The sequence below is a fragment of the Cololabis saira genome, chromosome 20 (assembly GCF_033807715.1).
Source record: "Cololabis saira isolate AMF1-May2022 chromosome 20, fColSai1.1, whole genome shotgun sequence".
Classification (NCBI taxonomy): Eukaryota; Metazoa; Chordata; class Actinopteri; order Beloniformes; family Belonidae; genus Cololabis; species Cololabis saira.
This window is the reverse complement of record NC_084606.1, coordinates 33,015,972-33,037,505: the sequence shown is the minus strand read 5'-3', so window position 1 is coordinate 33,037,505 and position 21,534 is coordinate 33,015,972. Positions and strand designations below refer to the sequence as shown.

The 21,534-nt window shown below is 37.8% G+C and overlaps 1 protein-coding gene across 4 annotated transcripts; it reads right to left on the bottom strand.

Moving 5' to 3' along the window:
- Window positions 1–1,671: 1,671 nt before the first annotated feature.
- LOC133420054 (oxysterol-binding protein 1-like) lies at window positions 1,672–19,274 on the bottom strand. 4 transcript variants are annotated; one of them, XM_061709611.1, is made up of 18 exons: window positions 19,022–19,274; window positions 17,102–17,269; window positions 16,670–16,878; window positions 16,338–16,506; window positions 15,972–16,083; window positions 15,658–15,841; window positions 14,691–14,714; window positions 14,032–14,149; window positions 13,767–13,824; window positions 10,521–10,685; window positions 8,668–8,913; window positions 6,999–7,119; window positions 6,637–6,740; window positions 5,690–5,785; window positions 5,273–5,460; window positions 3,565–3,800; window positions 3,406–3,444; window positions 1,672–3,310 (listed from the first exon to the last, which is right to left on the bottom strand). In XM_061709611.1, the coding sequence occupies exons 2-18, from the start codon at window positions 17,230–17,232 to the stop codon at window positions 3,168–3,170; spliced, it is 2,343 nt and encodes a 780-aa protein (XP_061565595.1). In that variant the 5' UTR covers window positions 17,233–17,269; window positions 19,022–19,274; the 3' UTR covers window positions 1,672–3,167. The 4 variants fall into 4 exon arrangements, with proteins under 4 accessions (XP_061565595.1, XP_061565597.1, XP_061565596.1 ...); XM_061709613.1 differs by lacking the exon at window positions 3,406–3,444; XM_061709612.1 differs by lacking the exon at window positions 14,691–14,714.
- Window positions 19,275–21,534: the final 2,260 nt, after the last annotated feature.

Genomic DNA, 21,534 nt, shown 5'->3' with positions numbered 1-21,534 from the left:
CAAAAAAAACTGTGTTTGTATGTGTATATTTATGTATGTGTATGCATATGTATGCGTATATATGTATATATATTAAATATAGCAATAATGCACATATATATGCCTTTGGTTTTTACCTGCATGATATCAATCATTAATATGTGTGCAGAAAAGGTAAAAAAAAATTAAGAAGACCAACTTTATATTTTCCACTGTGTAATATTATTGTTTTGGCCTCATGTGCTTATTGAGGAACTCTGACCAGGATATGTTGAAAAAGACATTTTTACACGAACAAATGAACAGCCAGGGTACAATGATCATCACGTGAATCATTTTACGTCACACAATTATCGTTAAAACAAGCACGTTGGGAGAAACATCCTGCGATTGTGTAAAAGATGTTACTTTGTTTCAGAAGAAGCTAATTATGGGTGCAGAATGAGTAAATAAAACAACTAAAGAGATTGCTGAAACAGTTAAGAGCTGTTCAACATGTTATTAAAACCTGGAGGGATGAAGGTGAACTATCATCTTTGAGAGAGAAATGGTGAGTTCATGTCTTAGTGCTTATCGGGACAGGCCTGTGGGGGCAGTATCATGATCCGGGCTTGCTTTTGATGGGCTGGCTTAGATTTTTCTTAAGTCGGCACAGGCATTCTCCAAGATAACACCAGAATTCATTGCGCTCAAATGATGATAGAGTGGTTCTGGGGTCAGGAGACATATTCACACATGGGCCATCACCTTATTGAGAATACTGAAAAAAGACTTGACGAACCACGGTTCGTCCTACCACGAGAACAAGACTTGGACAAACATTACTGTAACAACATTGTGTAAGCTTATCCAAACATCGCAAACGGTTGGTGTAACAACGGTTAAAGGAGCATGAGGCAGGATTGAGGCAGGATTTATGAAAAAAATTCGTATACGTTTTAAGTTTTCTAGTAATAATGTCAGATGAAGCGTTCCAAACCAAAAAGAATGAGCCCTCTAGTGTATCTCTCCGTTGCCTTGAACAGGCTGTGTGCTGCAAAATGTGCTGCAATTGTGGGGCCGAATTTCCTGCCCTGTCCTGCAGATGTGACGTCAAATGACGCTGCATGCGCGTTCTCCCCGTTCTCCCGTGCCGGCTTCGCTGTTGGCTGCAGTACCCCCAACGGCCGTCATGGCGAAGGGTAGCGCTAATGAGTCTCATTTCTTAAAAGGAGCCTCATGCTCCTTTAAAAGTGATCAAACAAAATACTACGATGCAAATTATTTTTGGCCATTTTTTCCACATCATTTCTGAACAACTCTCTCTAAAATACAGACTCCTCCGCAGTTCTCACAGCGGTTTTGTAAAGATAATCAATAATATGATTTACTTGTTATAAGCTATGGTCAATCAGTAAATAGTCCAGCCATGCAAGTTAACAATGATCCTCCAGATATCTAATGCAAATCTGAAAGAAGTGGTAGGCACCTTTCAGTTTAAAAATGATCACATTTTGTTATTCTGTCAAAAGTATATTGTACTGTATTTATTAATATATTGTATATATATATATATATATATATATATATTATTCAAAGGGACAAGTAAATATAAATCCACAAAAAAAGCCTCCATTTGAGTTTGACATTATTATCTAAAGGAGCGAATGACGCTAAAGGACACGATATGAAACGTTTCTTTTGACATTACAGCATTTATTACAGATTCCTTTTTTCTGCGTTAATACAAAATACTGAGAAATGTCATGTCTGAGTCAAGTACATGAACTCCCTTTTTTTGTGAAAATGAAGTCCTGCAACATTACAAGAGGAACCAAAATATGAGAAGAAAAAAAAAAAACAAAAAAAAACTACAATACAGTTACAGATACTATCATTTCTATACATTTATAAAATCATAGTTATTTGCAACGCTTTTAAATTCTTTTCTTTATTCTTCATTTTTAAGTACACTTACAAACAAAATTATGAAATGCGCACACACACACACAGTCACACGCATACACCTTTATTTTATGTTTTTGATGTCAAATCGTACTTGCATATGCATGAACTCTGCAGACATACAGTGGCACGTTTGCACTCGTTCACCACGGCAATTACAGTTTGTTTTCCTCGCTCATCTCACCTTGTACACCAATCATCTGTGGCTGTGTGTTAAACCATTCTTATTGCAATCTAATAACGTTACTCTATTGGCAAAACACTGTGAAAAAGAGTCATTTCATTTACAGCTGTTCAATAAAACTTTTTTTTTTCCCATTTTACCAAATCGGCGCTTCCCTTCCTTCAAAACAGCTTTGTACTTGAAACCACCTATAAATGTTAAGGATTTTATCCACACAAGTTAGAGCAAGTTTGCTCGTTTTTAAGGCTGAAGAGTAACTTTTATCATCAATTTTCTGTTAGGCCTTCATGTTGAGAGAGAGAACTAACTACTAAATGTGATAGTGTGGATGGTGAACCAGTATCCTGGACGATTGAGTCTTTTATTAAGCACGCTGTAGAGCACAGCGGCTGTGTTGTTAAATGATGGAAGAACAGATAATCGTTACACTCACAAGCACACTAGAACCTTCACTTAATTACATTAAGACAAAAAAAAAAAAATCAGAGATAAAAAAAAAAATTATCTTGCTAATATTTTAAAGGCCACCAGTTGACATTTTAAAGATCATTTTAATCATATTTATCTATAAGTGTATATATATTACTTAGATTTTACCCCCTTTTAGAGTTATTATCGAAGAAGACTGCACTGTAGATGATAGTAGGGACACTACATTATCACACATCTGCTCAAAAGCTCTTCTGCTCCTGATCCAGACTGAGCAAACTTGGGTTGACGCTCAGCGAGTGATCTACTCTATTCCCTCCTTGTGCTGACCGAACTCGGAACCGAAAAGACACACATTTTGATTCCAGTCTTCATAGATGGCGACAGTGGACCCACGGAGATGTTACACGGAAAGTGGAGGGTGGGAGGGGGGGGTTAAAAAAAAACAAAAAAAACCAACCTCACCCTTCATCTACAGCAGTGACAGTCTGGGAGATCTCTTAGAACAGAGAGCCGCTGAAAGGGGAAACAGCCATCCAAGTAAGGGGACAAGCGGGGCTTTGCGCAGCCCTCCACCTGGCAGCTGTGATGGTCAGTCTCTTCAGGGCACTTTGTCAAGTCAATGACGATGTCAAAATATGTCCGGGCAGCCCTCCCAGCCGCCTTGATCCTTAGCTTCCCAGTAGCCTCCCTTATAGACGTGGATTTGCTCACCTGTGATCTGGTCCTCACCGCGGTCAAACCAAAGTGCGTTGTAGTTGTCGTGAGGAGCGCCTGAAAAAGAGAGAAATAGAAAAAAAAACTAACCTGTTAACTTTTAATTCATGCACAACGAAGGGACCGTTGAAAATAAAAAGAGGAATACTTGCTTTTCAATGAAGGATCTGAAAGAGAATCCTCATCGACAGCTTTTAGAAGAGAAAAAGGGGGAATCATAGAGATTTTTTTTAACCCCTTGATTCCAGGATTTCCCCCCAAGCATGCCAGAGAGGAACACACACAGAAGCTGCAATACACTTGACTCTTACCTTCTTCTGATTGACTGGAGGTGCGTTGGTTCACGGCCTCCCGCTCTCGTTCACGCCTGGCAATGCGCTGCTTCTCCTCCAGACGCTGCTTTTCGGCATTGGCTTCATCCCAGCGGCCGTCCTCCATTAAACGCTGGTCGGGCCTGCGCCGGCTGTCGGTGGGCGCCACGCCTTCCTCGGGCTCGTTCAGGGTCATAGCCAGCGTAGTGAAGTAGTACATGGTTTCTGCTCCGTCACTGAGGGCAAACCCAAAGCCGCCTGTCAAAACTACATAAAACTACATAACTCACTGTTGACACCAACATTGTTCTATTTTTCTTCTACATGAGGTTCAGAACAAATCTCAACTCAAGTGATGCATTGAAAGTATAACAAAAACTATTTAGACATGTATGCAAATATTTCAGAAATTCATATCTACATAGGTATTAAGCTTGGGTGGTATTACGGTAATACCGTATACTGTCGGTGTCTAAAAATAGCAGCGGTATCATTTTCAATACCGTCATGGAAAAATGCAATGGACTTATAGAGATAACAATTAAATATCAAATAAATTGGTGAAAGGATCTTTCTGTGTGGAGTTTGCATGTTCTCCCCGTGTTCCCCTGGGTAGCTATTGTGAGCTACCCTCACAAAAACATGCAACAGTCCTGGGCTCTACTGCCCCCTCTGGCCAACCGGGGCGTCAGATGGGGTGGGGAGGATCCGGCCGGAATAACGTGATCCTTCCACGCGCTACGTCCGGTCAGAGAATCCTCATCCTGTCTGGTGAAAAGAAGCGGTCCATCACTCCTCAGGTTAAGGAGGAGACCTGAGCTCAGTGTAGGGCCCTCCCTGGGTTGGCAGAGGGGAGCAATGCCCAGGACTGTTACCTAGGGAGCACTGGGTGATGAAATGGGTAAAAAAATCGGGGATAAAAAAATAATAAAAAAAAAAAAAAAATCAAATAAAAGTAATTTAATGCCTAAAATTGCACTTGTGTGGTTGAATTTTCAGTTTTACTTAAATCGTTGAATATGTTTTAGCCTACATTTTGAGACTTTCCATAAAGTTTATGAACGTGATGTCGTCACGTGACGGCGCGGAGGGGAGAGAGACGCACTGGGAGAGAGAGGGGGAGAAAGATGGCAGGTCCCGCACCGAGTGACTTGGTGTCAAAAAAGAAAACAACCTCGAACTAACAAAGTCAATAAAAACTGCAATTCTAAAGAAGATGGAGGCCTAGTATGAATCTGATTCAGTGCGCAAATTACTGCGAAAGTGCACTTTCCTCGACCCTCGTTACCGCGGAGAATATGAGACTGATGATAACACACTGGCTGAAATCAAGGCAGAATTCCAGGCTGAGATCGTGAGCTTAGAGGGGCGAGCACCAGCAGCAGAGGAATCAGAATCCAAGAGACAGAGCACAACCTGAACCCCCAGGAAAAAAGATGTCTCTGGGAACCTCCTGCAGAAACGAGCCGCTGCAGCGGCAGGTCAAGATGGCACCGCAGAGGAGCGAGCCGCAGCTGTAGGAATATCCAAGGTCTAAACGACACATTTCGTTTTTGCTCATGGGTTCATCATCCCTCAACGATGCAAAAATAAATGATAGGCTCAGATGCCGACAGAGATCACAACAGTAAAATAAGCTCACCTGTCTCAAGACTGATTTTGCCATTAGCATTTATAGTCTCAAGGCATCCACATCAAAGATACTTACGGTAGAGGGTTTCTCCTCCACACCTCTCTGGCTTTGAGGGTTTGATAGACGGTCTTCTGTTTGCCCTCTGTGCCGTTTTCTCCTCCTCGACTGCTCTGCATCACCCTGGAAAACTCCATCTTTTCATCCCACGTGCCTGAGAGCACATAGTGAGCCTTTCCGTCCTTGTCCATCACCACGCCCGTTACCTGGAAACATGAGACACGCAAACAAGGGAGTGAGGAGCTTTGTTAGTCCACGATGGGATTCATCAGCAGCAAGGAAGAAAGACGACAGACATATACGATTAGACACAAACAGGCAGCATGAATGCCATGTAAATATGTGATGACGGCAAAAACTAAATAACAAAACCAACAGTACTTATGAAATGAAGTCCTAAGTTGTGCAAGAAACCATGTTTGTACTCCTCCTCACCTTTCTGGCTACATCTCGAGAGAAGTAGCTGTAAGGAGCAAACTTCAAGTGGCAGCGGTCTCCTGTGGTGTGGTTCACTACGTCAATCTCCCCCGACTGGAACAGGAACAGTTTCAGGTCAACATCTACTCTATTCAGTTCTTATTTTACCCTGACGAAAGGTTATTTTGTTGTGTTTGAATAACAAAAGCATATATTTCAATCAAACAAAACTACAGGACTGTCTCAGAAAATTAGAATATTGTGATAAAGTTCTTTATTTTCTGTAATGCAATTAAAAAAACTAAAATGTCATGCATTCTGGATTCATTACAAATCAACTGAAATATTGCAAGCCTTTTATTATTTTAATATTGCTGATTATGGATTACATTTTAAGATTAAGATTCCCAGAATATTCAAATTTTTTGAGATAGGATATTTGAGTTTTCTTAAGCTGTAAACCATGATCAGCAATATTAAAATAATAAAAGGCTTGCAATATTTCAGTTGATTTGTAATGAATCCAGAATGTATGACATTTCTAATTTTCTGAGACAGTCCTGTATATTCATTTTACCATATATGATACTTTTACTTTAGAAGACTTTAAAGACTTTTCTCATATAGCATGGTGCATTTTACCTCTGTACAAGATATTAAGGTCAGAGCACAGGATTTAAAATGAAACGATATTAAAATGAGTCCATATGTGCATATGAATACATTAATTAAAAGAAATACTTGTACAAGTCTTAGTCATGAAAGGTTACCGAACAACTCCTGCAATACTGGTTCTGTGCTCTTAAAAGTGACAGGTATGGTTGGAAATGATTTACTTTGTTGTTGCTTTTACACAACACAACTCATGTTGAAAAACTTTCCCTACTGTTGCCCAGGTTTTGTGGTTTACTTCAGTCACTCAAATGTTATGTGCAACAACCTTCGCAGGTAGACGTCAGTCTCACCTGATCGATCCATAGTTTTCCTACGATGATGTTGTGCACTGTGGTGGTAACTTTCTTCCACGTGTAGTGATTGTTGCCCTTTTCAAAGATTGCGTGAATTGTGCCTGCAAAGCAAGAGGAAACTTAGAAAGAAAAACACAGCAAAAAAAACATGAACACACCAATTGTCTGCACGATACTATTGCAACCGAGCTGCGATTCCCCAGACAATGCCTCAGGGATTGGTCATGTAATTGTATCGAAACTATTCTAATTGCGTGCGTGCGCTTTTGATTTGATTTGTTATCATAGCCCACTGCCGGTATCGTACCCTATCAATCATGAAGAAACAAGGAGTGTTCATGTCATAAATCATGTCTCACCTAAAGGCATAATGGACAGGTATTTTCCCCTGAACTTGCTGGCAACAGTGATTTCCTGTCTCAGGGTCCAGCCGCGATCAGATATCACATGATGAGCCGCAGCAGGAGGATGGTGACTCACCTGAGAGGAGGGAACAAAAACAGAGACTTGGAACCTCAAAGAGTCGTGCTTTTGGTTGGCGGTTAGTGCCAGTTTTACTAGTTATGATGCCAATTTCATTTGGTAACAGATTTGTTTGTCAAGAAAAACAAATCCTCCCTTTACAGTTAATGTAATTATACTGTTCATCTTCATTAGGATTTAGGGTTGGTGTATTTTGGCTGCCATCATGTGGAAAATGATTTCATAATTTCATCAAATAAAAGTTTAATAAAATAACTAATATAAACCTACCTAACAGTAAACATATAACATTTTACTATATATATATATATATATATATATATATATACACACACACACACACACACACACACACACACACACACACACACACACACACATATATACATTTATATATCTACACACACATTTAGTATATATCAAATTTGTATACATAAAACAACTTTTTTCCTGATTTTTGCAACATTTTCTCTATTTGTTTTTACTCTGATTGCACCTGACACCACAACAATTTCCTAGTAATTTAAAATGTTCTTCACTGTACCTGACAAAGCTTTTCATCCTGAGTACGGGTAAACATTTACATTCTTTTAACACTATCTCCTATAAACAGCACGTGCAGTTTAAACCAATTTGGCTTTAGAATAATCTCTGCACATCTTTTTACTATTACCCAACGCCACATGACAGACGAAAACTGAGGGCACTTTCCTCTTAGTATATAATTACAGTTTTGCCCATAGAGCTGTAATTTAAATTTCAACAGTGTAGAAGTGACATTTGAAAACCAGTTCCACGTCTGAACATTTTCTAATATTTGTATAACCTGAATCAAACGCCTCTTAAACCATAGCATTTATTTATCTATGCCCGTAGGCGCTGTAAATATATATATCAACACGTAGCCTACATACCAAAGCAACAGCGAGACGTAAAGAAAGATATTGATTTGACATGCAGTGAAGAATGCAGTGTGACTGCATAGTAAATGCAGCTAATGTAGACACTGCTGTCACCTGGAGCGGTGTAGCATCAAAAAACCAGTCAGTGCTCTTTTTGAAATAGGAGCAGTTGTGTCGCAGCTAAAAACCTGCTTGGTTCATTTAAACCTGGGCCGGAATTGATCTATAAGCAGAATTTTAACAAATGGTGTTGGTATAAATAAAATCGAATCAATTCTCATCCCTAGTCATAACCAAAAAGAAGTTCTGGCACGTCACTACGTTGCCGTGGTAACTCTGCGGTGACCTTTTTTGTCCAGGCGAGACAGACAGACTTGTGTGAGAATGTGAGAATTCCTCAGATATTACTTATTTTGTTTGCAATAAGTACCCAGCTGAGCAAAATTACCAGCCACTACACAAAATAAGCTGCATCTCACTGCTTGTGTCACTGCTTTTTTTTTTTTTTTTTTTAAAAGGAAGTGAATTTTGTCAAAATGCTTACTCAGTGGGATTTCAAGTCACCATTCCTGACCTTCATTATTCATTAATCTTCACTTCCTGGCAGAAAATCCTTTGCTTCTTAAGCTTTTTTCCACCTCACCTGCTCACAGAGGGACCGATAGCCGCTCTCTCTCCGGCGGTCCAGCTCGTACGTCTCTCCCAGCAGAGGGTTGAAGGGTTTTCCTGTGCGGTAAACGGTGGTGGAGTAGGCAGATATGCAGAACGCTGCGACATAGCACATCTGTTCCAGAGAGTTTTGGCACTTTGAGGCCTTATCCAGCAGCTCGTGATATTCAAGGTCTTCTGACAACCGCTGCAGCATGGAGATTGGCTCATTGAAGTTTACCTATAAGGCAGAATAAATTCATGTTTGTTCATATGTGCACAATTGTATTGTGGCAACACAGTAAAACTGAGCAACCATGAAAAGAACTGAATGCGCAAGAGAAGAAAGTTTGTGATTCGGCTGCTCACTAAAACGGAGGTTACACAAACATCTTTTTATAATAATTCAGGGTCTGTTGTTCCATAATAGAAGAAAGTTGCCACAAACATAAACTGCCTGTATTTATTGCCTTATTATTTCCTCAGCACAAAGGCAGGATAAGGATCTGGTATGACTCAGTCTTTTCTTTTGAAGACACGGTGGTGCACTTTGAAGCAGCAGTAAAGGAGAATGAATGAATAAATGCGTGCCTGCAGGAATCTTTCATTAAGCACCTACAAAACAGGTCTTATGTACTTATGTACTAAAGTAGTTGTCAGTGATGTGTCATAAATCACAGCTGACTGAAGAGAATGCTGTCGACCCAGTATTGCTGAAAGGAATTCCAGAAGCGCTTTGTGATCTTAGATGTTGCGATGAGTCTTGATGTTAAGCAGTTTCTCTTTATCTTTCTTTCAACTACCCTATTTTTTAGTAATGTCACTGTAAAAACACTGAGGCCTCCACCACTGAAAGCCCTGCTCACAGCCCACATCTATTCAGAAGATGGCATGTTATGTTTCACCATTGTGATGAAACGAAAACAGATATTTTCTTCCTCCTTCTGTCAACATTGTTGTCAGGGCTTTTGTTTTTTTTTTGTTTTTTTTTTAATTACAGTATTATTAAGATTAAATTCCTTTGATAATCTTTTACTTAAGTAATGCAAGATGGGTGTAAACTGGAATGTTACAGCTGCGTTATGAAAGAAATCAAGACCACAGATTCTTCGGTTTACACCTCCACGTAAAATATCCTCTGATTCACAGATCAACAAAAACTTGAAAACTAAATCTTGCCGTTTTGTGCACCGGGCAATACAGTTTTCACACAAAAGAAAAATCTGATATTACAATAATAAACCAAAGAAAAGACACTTATGCTGTTGTAGAAACTGAAGCTTTCCCACATACTAGTATTTAATCTGCAAGGTGAAAAGGTGAAGAAATAATAACAAAAAAGAACAATAACAATTCCTATGTGAATTAATCCTTACACCCGAGTACGGGAGTCGGGATAGTACAATATCTATGCAAAAGGTCAGCTAAACTCTACCACATGCATCACAAAGAAGCAGTTAGGGGTTGCAGAGGACTGATTTTAGGAGGTTTCTCCCTAAATTACATCTGATAGTCTTGGGTACATTTCTTAAGGCATCTTCAAGCTGGCTGCTACTGAGTTCAAAGTACACAGTAAACTGTGACCCACTAAACTGAGTCCTGGCACTAAACTATGATAGACAACTTTCAATTAATAAAATGTCACTCATTGACAGCACTAACGAAAGCAAACATCTTCTTCGGGCTCAGGTTCAAAAGCCAGAACTGTTGTTTCCGTTTTTGTGTTTTGTATAATGAAATTGCTTTGGCAACATGAGATCCAACACTTTCTGCTAATTGTTTTACTTTGAAGAATCCAGAGGAAAAAGAAGATGCTTGATCACAGTAACCGTAGCCACAAATACTCACAGGCATGGGGATCTTGGACAGCTCTTTGCCGATGCAGTTCTTCATGATGCTCCAGAGGTTCAGAGAGTAGTTGGGTTTGTCTGGGATACGTGTCCGCCTCTTTTTCAAGGGGACCAACTCCATAGAGGGGGACTCCTGGTTCATCGTCAGCGGCTCCTCATTAAGCTACAAAGCAGACATTTCCATCAATCAGCTGCATAAAAACTCCTAGAAGCCATTTTAAAACACACATCGGCTGTTTTCTTTGAGTTTAATTCAAAATTATCTCTGAATCACAAAATCAGTTCCACAATCATATTTTGTGTACACTAATGCCCAGTACTTTTACTTATTGTAGGGCCATTAGAAGAAACAGGATGCCTCAGATTGTTCTTTCTCACGTTCACATCCTTTGCTACTGAACAGACTGGTTGGGTATTCAACGCCTACTGGGTCAAACTGGTTTCCACTCATTTTAGAGCATGTCTGTAAGATGGTCCCTACAGAAATGCAGCAAGACAATGTCTCCCTCTTGTGCTTGAAGTAGAGAGGAGCAGCAAGGGCACTGACTTGCAGAAAAAATGTACAGGACTGTCTCAGAAAATTAGAATATTGTGATTTTCTGTAATGCAATTACAAAAACAAAAATGTCATACATTCTGGATTCATTACAAATCAACTGAAATATTGCAAGCCTTTTATTATTTTAATATTGATGATCATGGCTTACAGCTTAAGAAAACTCAAATATCCTATCTCAAAAAATTAGAATATTCTGGGAATCTTAATCTTAAACTGTAAACCCTAATCAGCAATATTAAAATAATAAAAGGCTTGCAATATTTCAGTTGATTTGTAATGAATCCAGAATGTATGACATTTTTGTTTTTTTAATTGCATTACAGAAAATAAAGAACTTTATCACAATATTCTAATTTTCTGAGACAGTCCTGTAAATTAAAGAAAAGTTAAAAATTGGTTTGTTAAAAAAGGCTGTAAAAATGTCAACTTTGCGCTTTAGAAAAAGAACAAAGAAACAAACACAAAAACAGCCCTGAATAAATGTAAAATATAGATAATAAATAAACTCATTGAATTTTAATTTAGACCCGAATATAAGACAAGCTTTTTCCCTCCTTTAAATTAAACAAAAAAAAAAACTTCAGTCGTCAAAAGAAGCGATGTAAAACACAGAGACGCTCTCGTCCAGCAGTTGACTCCCAGTCTTTGGAGAGTAGCTGCTCTATTTTAATCACTATGTCATTAACTTATGGAAAAGTGCTCATACTTGCATAGAAAAATCTTTACTAGGACAACACAAGATTTGGCGGTCATACTTTTTTTCCCCCCCAAAAGATATGTCTTGATGAGAAGGGAGTTACTTTCGGTTCAATGCGGTATTTTTTTGCAGAAACAATAAACATTCTGGGGTTTTTTTTCCTTATCAACTTTGTTTTGTTTGTCATGTCCAAACATTTCGCATTTCATGCCAGCAACACATTCCAGAAAAATTGTTGATGTTGATGTTACTGTTGCTGCTTCATGTTGTTTCTGTTTTTGTTTGTAGCAATTGTCTGTTGTTGAGCTTATGTTAACCTGTGTGTGTGTATGTATTTTAGCTTAGTCTCTTACCTTTTAATCTTTATTCTGATGTAGCATTCTTATTTGGAAATGTTTTATTGATTATATCTTAATAATTTTCTTTTAGGTTGACTATTTTACACCAGTCCAGGGACAGCAGTTGCAAAATAGCTGTTTTTTTTTTTTTTTTTAGTGTTTAAAAACTATTAGTCCAAGTGATCATGCGGTTAAAACAGCCAGTGATGAATAGAAACACAGATGTCCAACTAAGGTTTGTCATCGTCTCTAAAAGACCGGGAATTTTTTTATTTATTTATTATTTTATAAAATAAGGAAACAGCTGATGAGAGTAACTCCAGCAACAAGACGTCACATGTGGGATCTATATTAGTAAGATAACTGTGGAGACCCAGCGTATGTCCAGAACCACAAAGGATGGGCCATTGTTTGGACAACTGGACACAACGATGAGCTTTCCAAGATGCAAAACCCGGCCAAAAACACTCGATGTTCATCCATCCTCGTTTTGAAAATGACACCTGTCTGATAGCATATAAATCTTGCTGATGTGGAGCTTAATGTAACTCTACACGCCTACACAGGTTACGCTTTGTTTCGCGGATAACGCCTCCCGACTCGCCTTCAGGCCTGAGGTGACAAATAACACGCCTTGCATTTATATTGCCAACGCACGTTAAACACACGTTCATCATCCAGCGATATCAGCAGGATCCAATCTAAAAACGCCTTTTAATTCCCCTCTCTCCTACAACTAAACTACCTTCTGCTTCTGTATGTACAGGACTGTCTCAGAAAATGAGAATATTGTGATGAAGTTCTTTATTTTCTGTAATGCAATTAAAAAAAAACAAAAATGTCATACATTCTGGATTCATTACAAATCAACTGAAATAATAAAATAAAAAATAAATACATTTTTTGAGATAGGATATTTGAGTTTTCTTAAGCTGTAAGCCATGATCAGCAATATTAAAATAATAAAAGGCTTGCAATATTTCCGTTGATTTGTAATGAATCCAGAATGTATGACATTTTTGTTTTTGTATATGAATATTTGTATAAAATATTCTAATTTTCTGAGACAGTCCTGTATGTTGCAGGGCGGAAATGCAAAAATTAGTAGATAAGAAATTTGGTGTTGGTGGGCATTAAATATCTTGGCTTTACAATGACTACAAATAATAAAAACTAAAATAAATGTAAAAACTTTCTATGCATATACATTTGTGTTTTACAACCTCAAACTGTCCCAGGTTTTTGGATCCTAAATTGATTGATTTTGGAGGGTAATAAATACAGTAGGTTGCAGCGTCACCTAATAAACATTCGTCTCATGTGACTGTGTGTGATTTAGAGCGGCGAGGCCGAAATAAAAGTATGGGAGTTGAAGAAAGCAAGGCGTGGATGTGAAATGAAGCCCTGCACTCAGTTCTGCAGATACCTCAGTTTCTGATCTATAAAACACTGAGCTGGGTTGGCAAATTAATTTGAGTGGTTATCTTCATGTCCAGCCAGCAGCAAGGCCAAGTATCAACATTGAGTAGAAAGACCTTCCAGGTGTCAATAAACTTACAACATGACAGGACCTTTTACTCTACGACAAAATACATCTATATACATTTAAATATCAGAAATGATTGGTAAATTACATTTTTAATGGCTTACCGATTGATCATCTGGGCACATTTCACTGTTGAGACCACTGACATTACTGCTTGACCTTCTGAAATGGATTAAAGAAAAAGAGAATTCTCTCAGTCTTCAGGGGTGCTGACTACTTCAGCAGCATTTTCAACATGCAAAGGAGTATAAATGTATACACAGATAGTAAACCAAATTAACCAAATCACGTGCTGACAACATACATGTAAGGAGAACAAGCAGTATGAAAAGTAGACAAAAAGAAACAGAAGTTGACAAAGATACTGACTTGTGGAACTGAGGGTCAGCAGGTACAGTAATAAATTCAGGAGCTTCCTCCATGGCATCAAAGAACTCGTTGTCATCATCCTCATCGCTGGCCTCGCCTTTTCCTGGCCCAGCAGCACCTTTAAAAATAACACTCACTTTAGCTTTTCTATTACAGAAACCAAACTTATTTGGCCATTTCAAAACTACATATTACAAGTTTAAACCTTTGAATGACATGGGTGCCAACAATTGCAAGGTTTTTCATGGTGACAGAAAAAAACAGCCTAAATAAAGAGAAAATCATTAAAAGAGATTAAAAAAATTATTAATGCTATTTATGCTTTATTTTAAGTATGGTCATTTTACTTAACTTAAAGAAAAAAAAGACAACATCAGAGTAAAGAGAGTAAAGGACTGAGACCTGCAACATGTGATTTTGCCTGCAACCATATCGAGGACACATCTGGTCTTTATGCTTCAATTAACATATTTGCTGCTTCTATTTATGGCTCTGGTCTAGCAATGTTTTACAAAACTGGAATTTAAAAGGCACATAAAGCTTGCAAGTCAAAACAAAGGGTTTATGAGAAATTTTAAAAAAGGCTAGGCATTCAGAAAATATGATTGTCACAACATATGTCCAAATGTATTAATACAGTAACAGAGTTAATAGTTTACCTCCATACAACGACTGCAATGGATCTGAAATAAAACAAATGAAGATGTGATCAAAGTGTACACTGAGGTTTAATTTAAAACGTTTTCACAAAACTGCAACATTTACTGTTTAAGAATCATACACGTATAACCGCCTACAATGCTTCAGTCTAATCTGTCTTGTTCTTAAATGTTTGATTATTATTATTGTTGTAAATCCTCTGTATTGATATTCATGATTTCATAATGATATTTTTTCCTTTGCTGAGTATTTCCTGACATCCACAAAAGTCAAAAATATTCTGCCACTAAATCTGGCTGCCTTTTGATTTTGTTGTGCTGACCAGTGCGATTGATTTGGCAACACCCAAGGTTATTGTTATCTAATTGATTGGCCTCCTTCACTGACACTAACATCTCCTTGGACTTTATATTGGCAGCTTCGCTCATAAAGCTGCCAAAAGCAAACACAGTAACTGATATCAACCTTTTATCTGCTCCATTTATTTGAGGTACCGAGGAACTGAAACGCATTTGTGCAATTAACCTATTAACACTTAGGAGCCCCTGAAAATTGACATATTTTGCTTGAAATGGCTTGGATTTCTACTAATTCCCCACATTTCACATTTTTCTTCTTTTTTTTTTTCTGAAAGCTCTTACATTAAAAATGAAAGTCTATATTTTGATCACATCTTGAGTGTTATATTTCAAATCCAGTGCGGTGGTGGCGTATCAAGGCAACACCTTACAAACTCTGGGACTGTCCAGATATTACTGGACCTAACTGCATTTTTGTGTTTATTTGCTGATTTTTCTATATGTGAAGTATTAAATAGCAGATGGGTTTATTTCAGTGACACTATGAATAGAGATAAAATGAGTAAAATAAAGATGAGGAGCAGGAGTTCTCAGAACAACATCTAAAAACAGAGCAAAGTGAAGAGGAGTGTTGGAACGATTGGCCTACATTGGTGTTGAAACGTACTTTTGTTATCTGTGCTTGCATTCGCCTGTGCAGCCCCTCTGAATGCTCGCTCCAGGTGATTGTGCTGCTTCGCCAGCTGCTCTAAAGTCTCCTCCAGCCTTACTCTCTGGTCCCGTTCCGCCTGCAAGGCTTTCTGCCATCTCTTGCTGTGAGCCTGAGCCAAGGCCAGGAAGTCTCTGCACGCCTGAGAGCATGTAAACAACTACCATTAACACCTAAGAACCAGGGAGCAAGAGTTCAAATGTGGGCTGCGAACGGTTTAATCTACGATGGAGTACACCTTCACAAAGCTTGTTCTGGCAGGTGACACTTACATTAATCATGGCATTAGAAGTGATGCGGAACAGCGTCGCCCTTTCTGTCACCTGACGAATCTTATCCCCAGCCTCTCCAGTCAGACACAAACTGTCCAGTTCAGATAAAGACCTGAAATAAATATTAAAAATGTGAACAAGATGGAGTTTTTTCATCAATTTACAGAATGATATGCCATTAAAATTTAATTTAATGAGTCTCGGATACTAAATGTCAAAGAAACATTAATATTACTTTAAAATAAACGTTAAGAAACTGAGTATTCATGTTTTTGAGTTGTTGATACCTCATATGAAACTATAAACAAAATATGTGTGGAGTGCAGCGTTTCCTAGAGAGCAGTAGACTGTGTAGGTGAGTCTGACCTCTGGAGGGCAGAGCCGTGCTTTGAGATCAGGTCATTGCATGTGCTGAGATCTTCTACTTTGCTGCCCAGAGTCCGGAGAGCAGACTGGACTTCGGTATTTTGTGACCCTCCACCTTGCCCAGGCGCCGCTGATGGGGATGATGGAGGAAAATCATCGCCCGAGTCATCTGTTCATAATTAAAACAAATCACATCAGACGAAAAAATTATTTCAAACACAGGCATAACCATTTTTTTTTTGTTACCGTCACAGAAAAACAAACAGAAGAATGTTTACACTTTCCTCCCACCTTTCTATCCAGCTTCACACTATCCCCGATGTCTGTTTTACCTGACTCAGCCTGCATGCGGGCGGCTTTTGCTTTAGCCAGCTCCAGGGCAGTGATCCATCGTTGACGTTCCACCTCGCAGCTCGCCTTCAAGTGATACGTCTGAGCCCCGCCATTTGATATGACGAAATTGCAGGCGTCATCCACAGTGATTGTTGCAGTAGCCAAGTTGATCGTGCCCCGGCATGTGTGGCCCATCTCTGCCTGGGTCCTAAAAAGCAGAAAAGCTTGACTTGAGCACTTCCAATACAATACTTGCCATTTCACAACATAAATCTGAGGGGATTACACTCAACTCAGAACTTGTTTCAAATTAAAAAAAGACACGTTGATAAGCGTGAGACTGAAAGCCACATGCTTAATTAATGGTTAGTTGGGTGTAACAAATCAGCTACTGCAAAACTTCTGTTATCTGCACCTTATGGAAACTGTACCTGTAATATGACAAAAGTCCATTGCTCAGGACAAACCACCTCCGCTGATAACCCTTGATGTAATTTGTCCACTTGAAGACCCATCCTTTGTATGTGTCACCAGCAGGAGTGGGGGACTTCGGTTCTGACATCACACCCCCACAAAATCAAGATGTAAATTTGAGGAACCTTAAAGGAAAAAAAAATTTTTTTTCAACAAGTCTTAACATTTCATTACAAAAATTAAGCTTTAGTGTGAAACAGGTCACACAGAAATGAATGACATCAACAAGGTTGAGGTTCTGGAGCCAAAACATGTGCACTTCATCTCCACACCATATCATCATATATTATATAGGTCTTGCAATTAAATACGTTTTGCAAATAAACATGTTTTCCCTGGACACGGGTACATTTAACATGTTTAAGAGTGAAACAATAATCTTATCAACCAGTTTGGTTACAAGAATGAATGGGGGACAGTTTTGACAATTAAAATCTCAAAGAAAAATACAGACTACTATTCGATTAAGCTTCTCAAATGTAAACTTTAAACTGAACACTGACTTTTGAACAAATGTATGCATTTTTGTGTGTCAGTTTATTTACTTATTTCTTTATTTTCAGTTTATGTATTTCATATGCCAAATGTTAGCTGATTATGTCCTGGTTTTCAAGAATGATAAATATCAGTATTTGTTCTCCTGCTCTTTTCTGTGTGCTGAAGCTGATCTTTGAATGTGACATCACTGATCAAAGGTTAAATAACCGAATCAATAAAAGGTTGACTGCTGACACGTTGTTAGAGACAAATAACTTTATGATTTTTATTTCAACACGAAGTACTTGTTCATAATGGAAAGCCTGACATTAATAAATCATCTTAATCTTTTAGCCCATGATCTGTTGATTTACACAGATTTGAGGGTTTAAAAAAAAAAAAACTTGAATACGTCTTAAGGAAAAGGTGAGAAATGTTCAAATGATGTAGATATAGAAAGTATGACGCCTAGGGTTGCCACCTTTCAGAAATAGAAATAAGGGACGCCCCGATTTCAGCAGCGCATATGCCAAAAAAAAGGACATCCCCAAAACTTCTAAAATGCATAGAAATGTATTTATTTTATATGAAAAAACAAAACGCTTTGATTTAAAGTTTAAAGTGCTTTAATAGCATTGAACTTGCATGACTGTACAGACAGACAACCATACTAGCAACTGAAATATCTTCCTATGCTATATGTCCACATCAGCCCAGATGTAGAATATACATACAGGTGAAGAATATGGTGTAAAAGTAAATTTATTTCAATAATTCAACTTAAAAGGTGAAACTAATACATGTATATTACATAGTCTCATTACAGGCAAAGCAATATATGTTAAGCCTTTATTTGTTATAATTTTGATGATTGAATTGTTTATTGATTTCATAATATATTCAAATTTTTTGAGATTTTTATTTGGGGTTTTCATAAACTGTGAGCCATAATCACCAAAATTATAACAAATAAAGGCTTGAAATATCTCACTTTGCATGTAGTGGGAAATAATATATTTGTTTCATCTTAAGTTGAATTTACTACGAATGAAGTTTTACAATATATTCAATTTTCCAACCTCCACCTGTATATTATGGCATAAATAATTAAGAGCATAATATGTGTCTGTATTGGTTCAATACGGAACGCAACTTTTAATTCACAATTACAGAACAATTCCGTATTTCGAGGGACGGGTGTCAACCCTGAACCAGTAACCTACTCTACTCAGGATTTCTGCTTCTGTTTCTACAGACACTAGAAATGCGACAATAACAACTCACTGAACTGGACAAACACAAACACAAACTCGCAGCTTCGGGCGAAGTTGTGCCGCTTAAAACTCGTTTTTTTTCCTCTCCAGACTCGCCTTCAAACACCCTGCTCGCTAAATGTTTACCTTGACGTGTCCAAAATGCCAGATGAGGAAACCAGCTGAGGAGGCTAACCGGCTAACACACGGGACAGCTGATGATTAAAACTATTACAGGGCGGGACGTCGACGACAACAGCAATGCCGAATAATAATGTCACCGCCAAGTATTGTTAATGTTTCCCAACAATCGCGTTTGTGATGTCCATTCTACAGCTGCGTAAGATGACAAATATCTACAGCTACATCTAACTAGCCTAACATTAGCTCGTAGGATACACCCGGTGCAACGCGATTGGGGCCCGTGTGGAAACTTGGATGTGGACGGTTCCTACTTTGTTAGACCATTGGCTGCATCAAAGTTGATGTCTTAAATTAACAGGTCGAAACCGTTAAATAATACATCCATGGTCGAAACCGGTGCTTTTCTGTCTCCATTATACATTATATACTCGAGTTGAGGGGGGATGAGGGGGGATGAGGGGGGATGGCATCCCCCCTGAAATAAAAACGGTCCAAATCATCCACCCTGTAAAACTGCCATCCCCCCTTTCCATCCCTTATGTCATTTCATCAATGAATGCCGTTTTACTGCTATTTCAACATTTAGAGTCATCACCAGAAAAATAACACCAGAAAAATAACTTATTTTACCATTTTCACCTGTTTCAAGTAAACTTTCACTTGCAATAAGTAGGAAAATCTGCCAGTGGGACAAGATTTATCTTCTTATTACAAGCAAAGAAATCTTGTTCCACTGGCAGATGTTTCTATTTATTTCAAGTGAAAATCTACTTGAAACAGGGGAAATCTTTTTTTTTTTCAGTAATGAATCTTGTTTTAAGTGTAATGAGATTTTTTTTTACTAAAATGAGACATTTTAACTAGAAATAAGACAAATATTCTTGTTAATATTTTGAGTTTTTGCAGTGATCCATTTTACTTATCCTGTGAAGGACAGAGTCATATTGATAAGTTCAGAAAACAGTTTTTTATTGTTGTGTTTTGATGTATTTGATGTAAGCCCAGTGGATATTTAAAGCTTACAGAAGGCTGCATTTAACTGCTGCTATGTCATTCCTGCAGTATTTCTGCAGGTGTTTTGGTCAGTGCTATTATTTGTAATATATTATATTATTTGTAATCAGCACAAATTATCTGTCCCCATATGATAAAATCCACCATCCCCCCTGATTTTTTTTCTTTTACAACTCAAGTACTGATTATAGGCACTTTTGTGACCTATTATTTTTAATAAGTGCCTTCTACAATATATGACAAGTCATTGTTATCCTGTCTACATGTATGTTAGATGTGTTTCCTTATTGTGTTCAAAATGATTTTATTATTTGTCTTTTTCCTTCTTTCTTTTCTCTTGGAAGTACAGTATATGCTGGCATGTGTTCTCATATGTACATGCAATGTTTTATTTATTTTTTTATTTCCTATTTTGTTGATTTTATTTATTTATTTTCTTTTGTTTTTGCTTTTTCTTAAATTATAAAAAAGGTATTCTTTGCACAAACTTGTATTGCTTCATGCCAAAACATGCTGTGATGAGAAATAATGTTAATACAAACCTTAAAAAAAAAACAAACAATGCATTTATTACATAAGTAACAAAAAGGAGTTCTTAATAGGCAAGGCAAGGCAAGTTTATTTGAATAGCACAATTCAACACAAGGTAATTCAAAGTGTTTTACATCAACATTCAAAGCAGCAAGACACAATTAAACAACCTGTGGGACAAACTTCCGTTAGACCTGAGGTCTGCTCCAACTGTTAGCTCCTTTAAATCAGGCCTAAAAACATTACTGTTTACTCAAGCGTACTCCTAAATTAAATATTTACCTGCTGGACTCTACTGCCCTTATTTTTTAACAACTTGTGCTTTTTATTATTTTACCTCTTTTCTTATCATTTTATTTCCTTTTATTTGTTATTTACTGTTTAATTGTGTCTTGCTGCTTTGAATGTTGATGTAAAGCATTTTGAATTACCTTGTGTTGAATTGTGCTATACAAATAAACTTGCCTTGCCTTTCAATAATCATATCTACCTCATTCTGCTGCACCTTTCACTTTTAAATTGTAGATATCTTAATAAGAGCCATTTGTCTATTACTGTTTGTAACTATTTAAAGCTGGGTTCAGAGAGAAAAAAAAAAACGAAAACAAATTCCCTGACTGGCACGTTCATACTTGGCCAATAAAGCTTATTCTATTCTATTCTATTCTATTCTATTCTATTCTATTCTATTCTATTCTATTCTATTCTATTCTATAGATAGGACTCATTTTTATCATGAGGAAATATCAAACTAATGAACAAAGTTGTATTAATCTTAACTCAACAGATGAAAACCTCATAACGAGTACTCATTTTTTAGAATGTTATATCGATAATGCCTTCAGAGTGTTGTTAAACATGTCAGCAAGCGGCCCATGTACTGAGGCTACAGTCCTCCTGCAGCAGTCGCAGATTCGACTCCCGGCCTGCCCACATTGCTGCATGTCGTCCCCATATTCTCTCTATACCCC

What these genes read in the sequence shown, in the direction of transcription:
- LOC133420054 (XM_061709611.1), bottom strand. Translation starts at nt 17,232, where the DNA reads ATGTCAGAACCGAAGTCCCCCACTCCTGCTGGTGACACATACAAAGGA. An exon ending in CACGGCTCTGCCCTCCAGAG is followed by an intron (nt 16,084 to 16,337) that starts GTCAGACTCACC and finishes TATTTATTTCAG; the next exon opens with GTCTTTATCTGAACTGGACA. An exon ending in TGTCCAAGATCCCCATGCCT is followed by an intron (nt 8,914 to 10,520) that starts GTGAGTATTTGT and finishes TCTGCCTTATAG; the next exon opens with GTAAACTTCAATGAGCCAAT.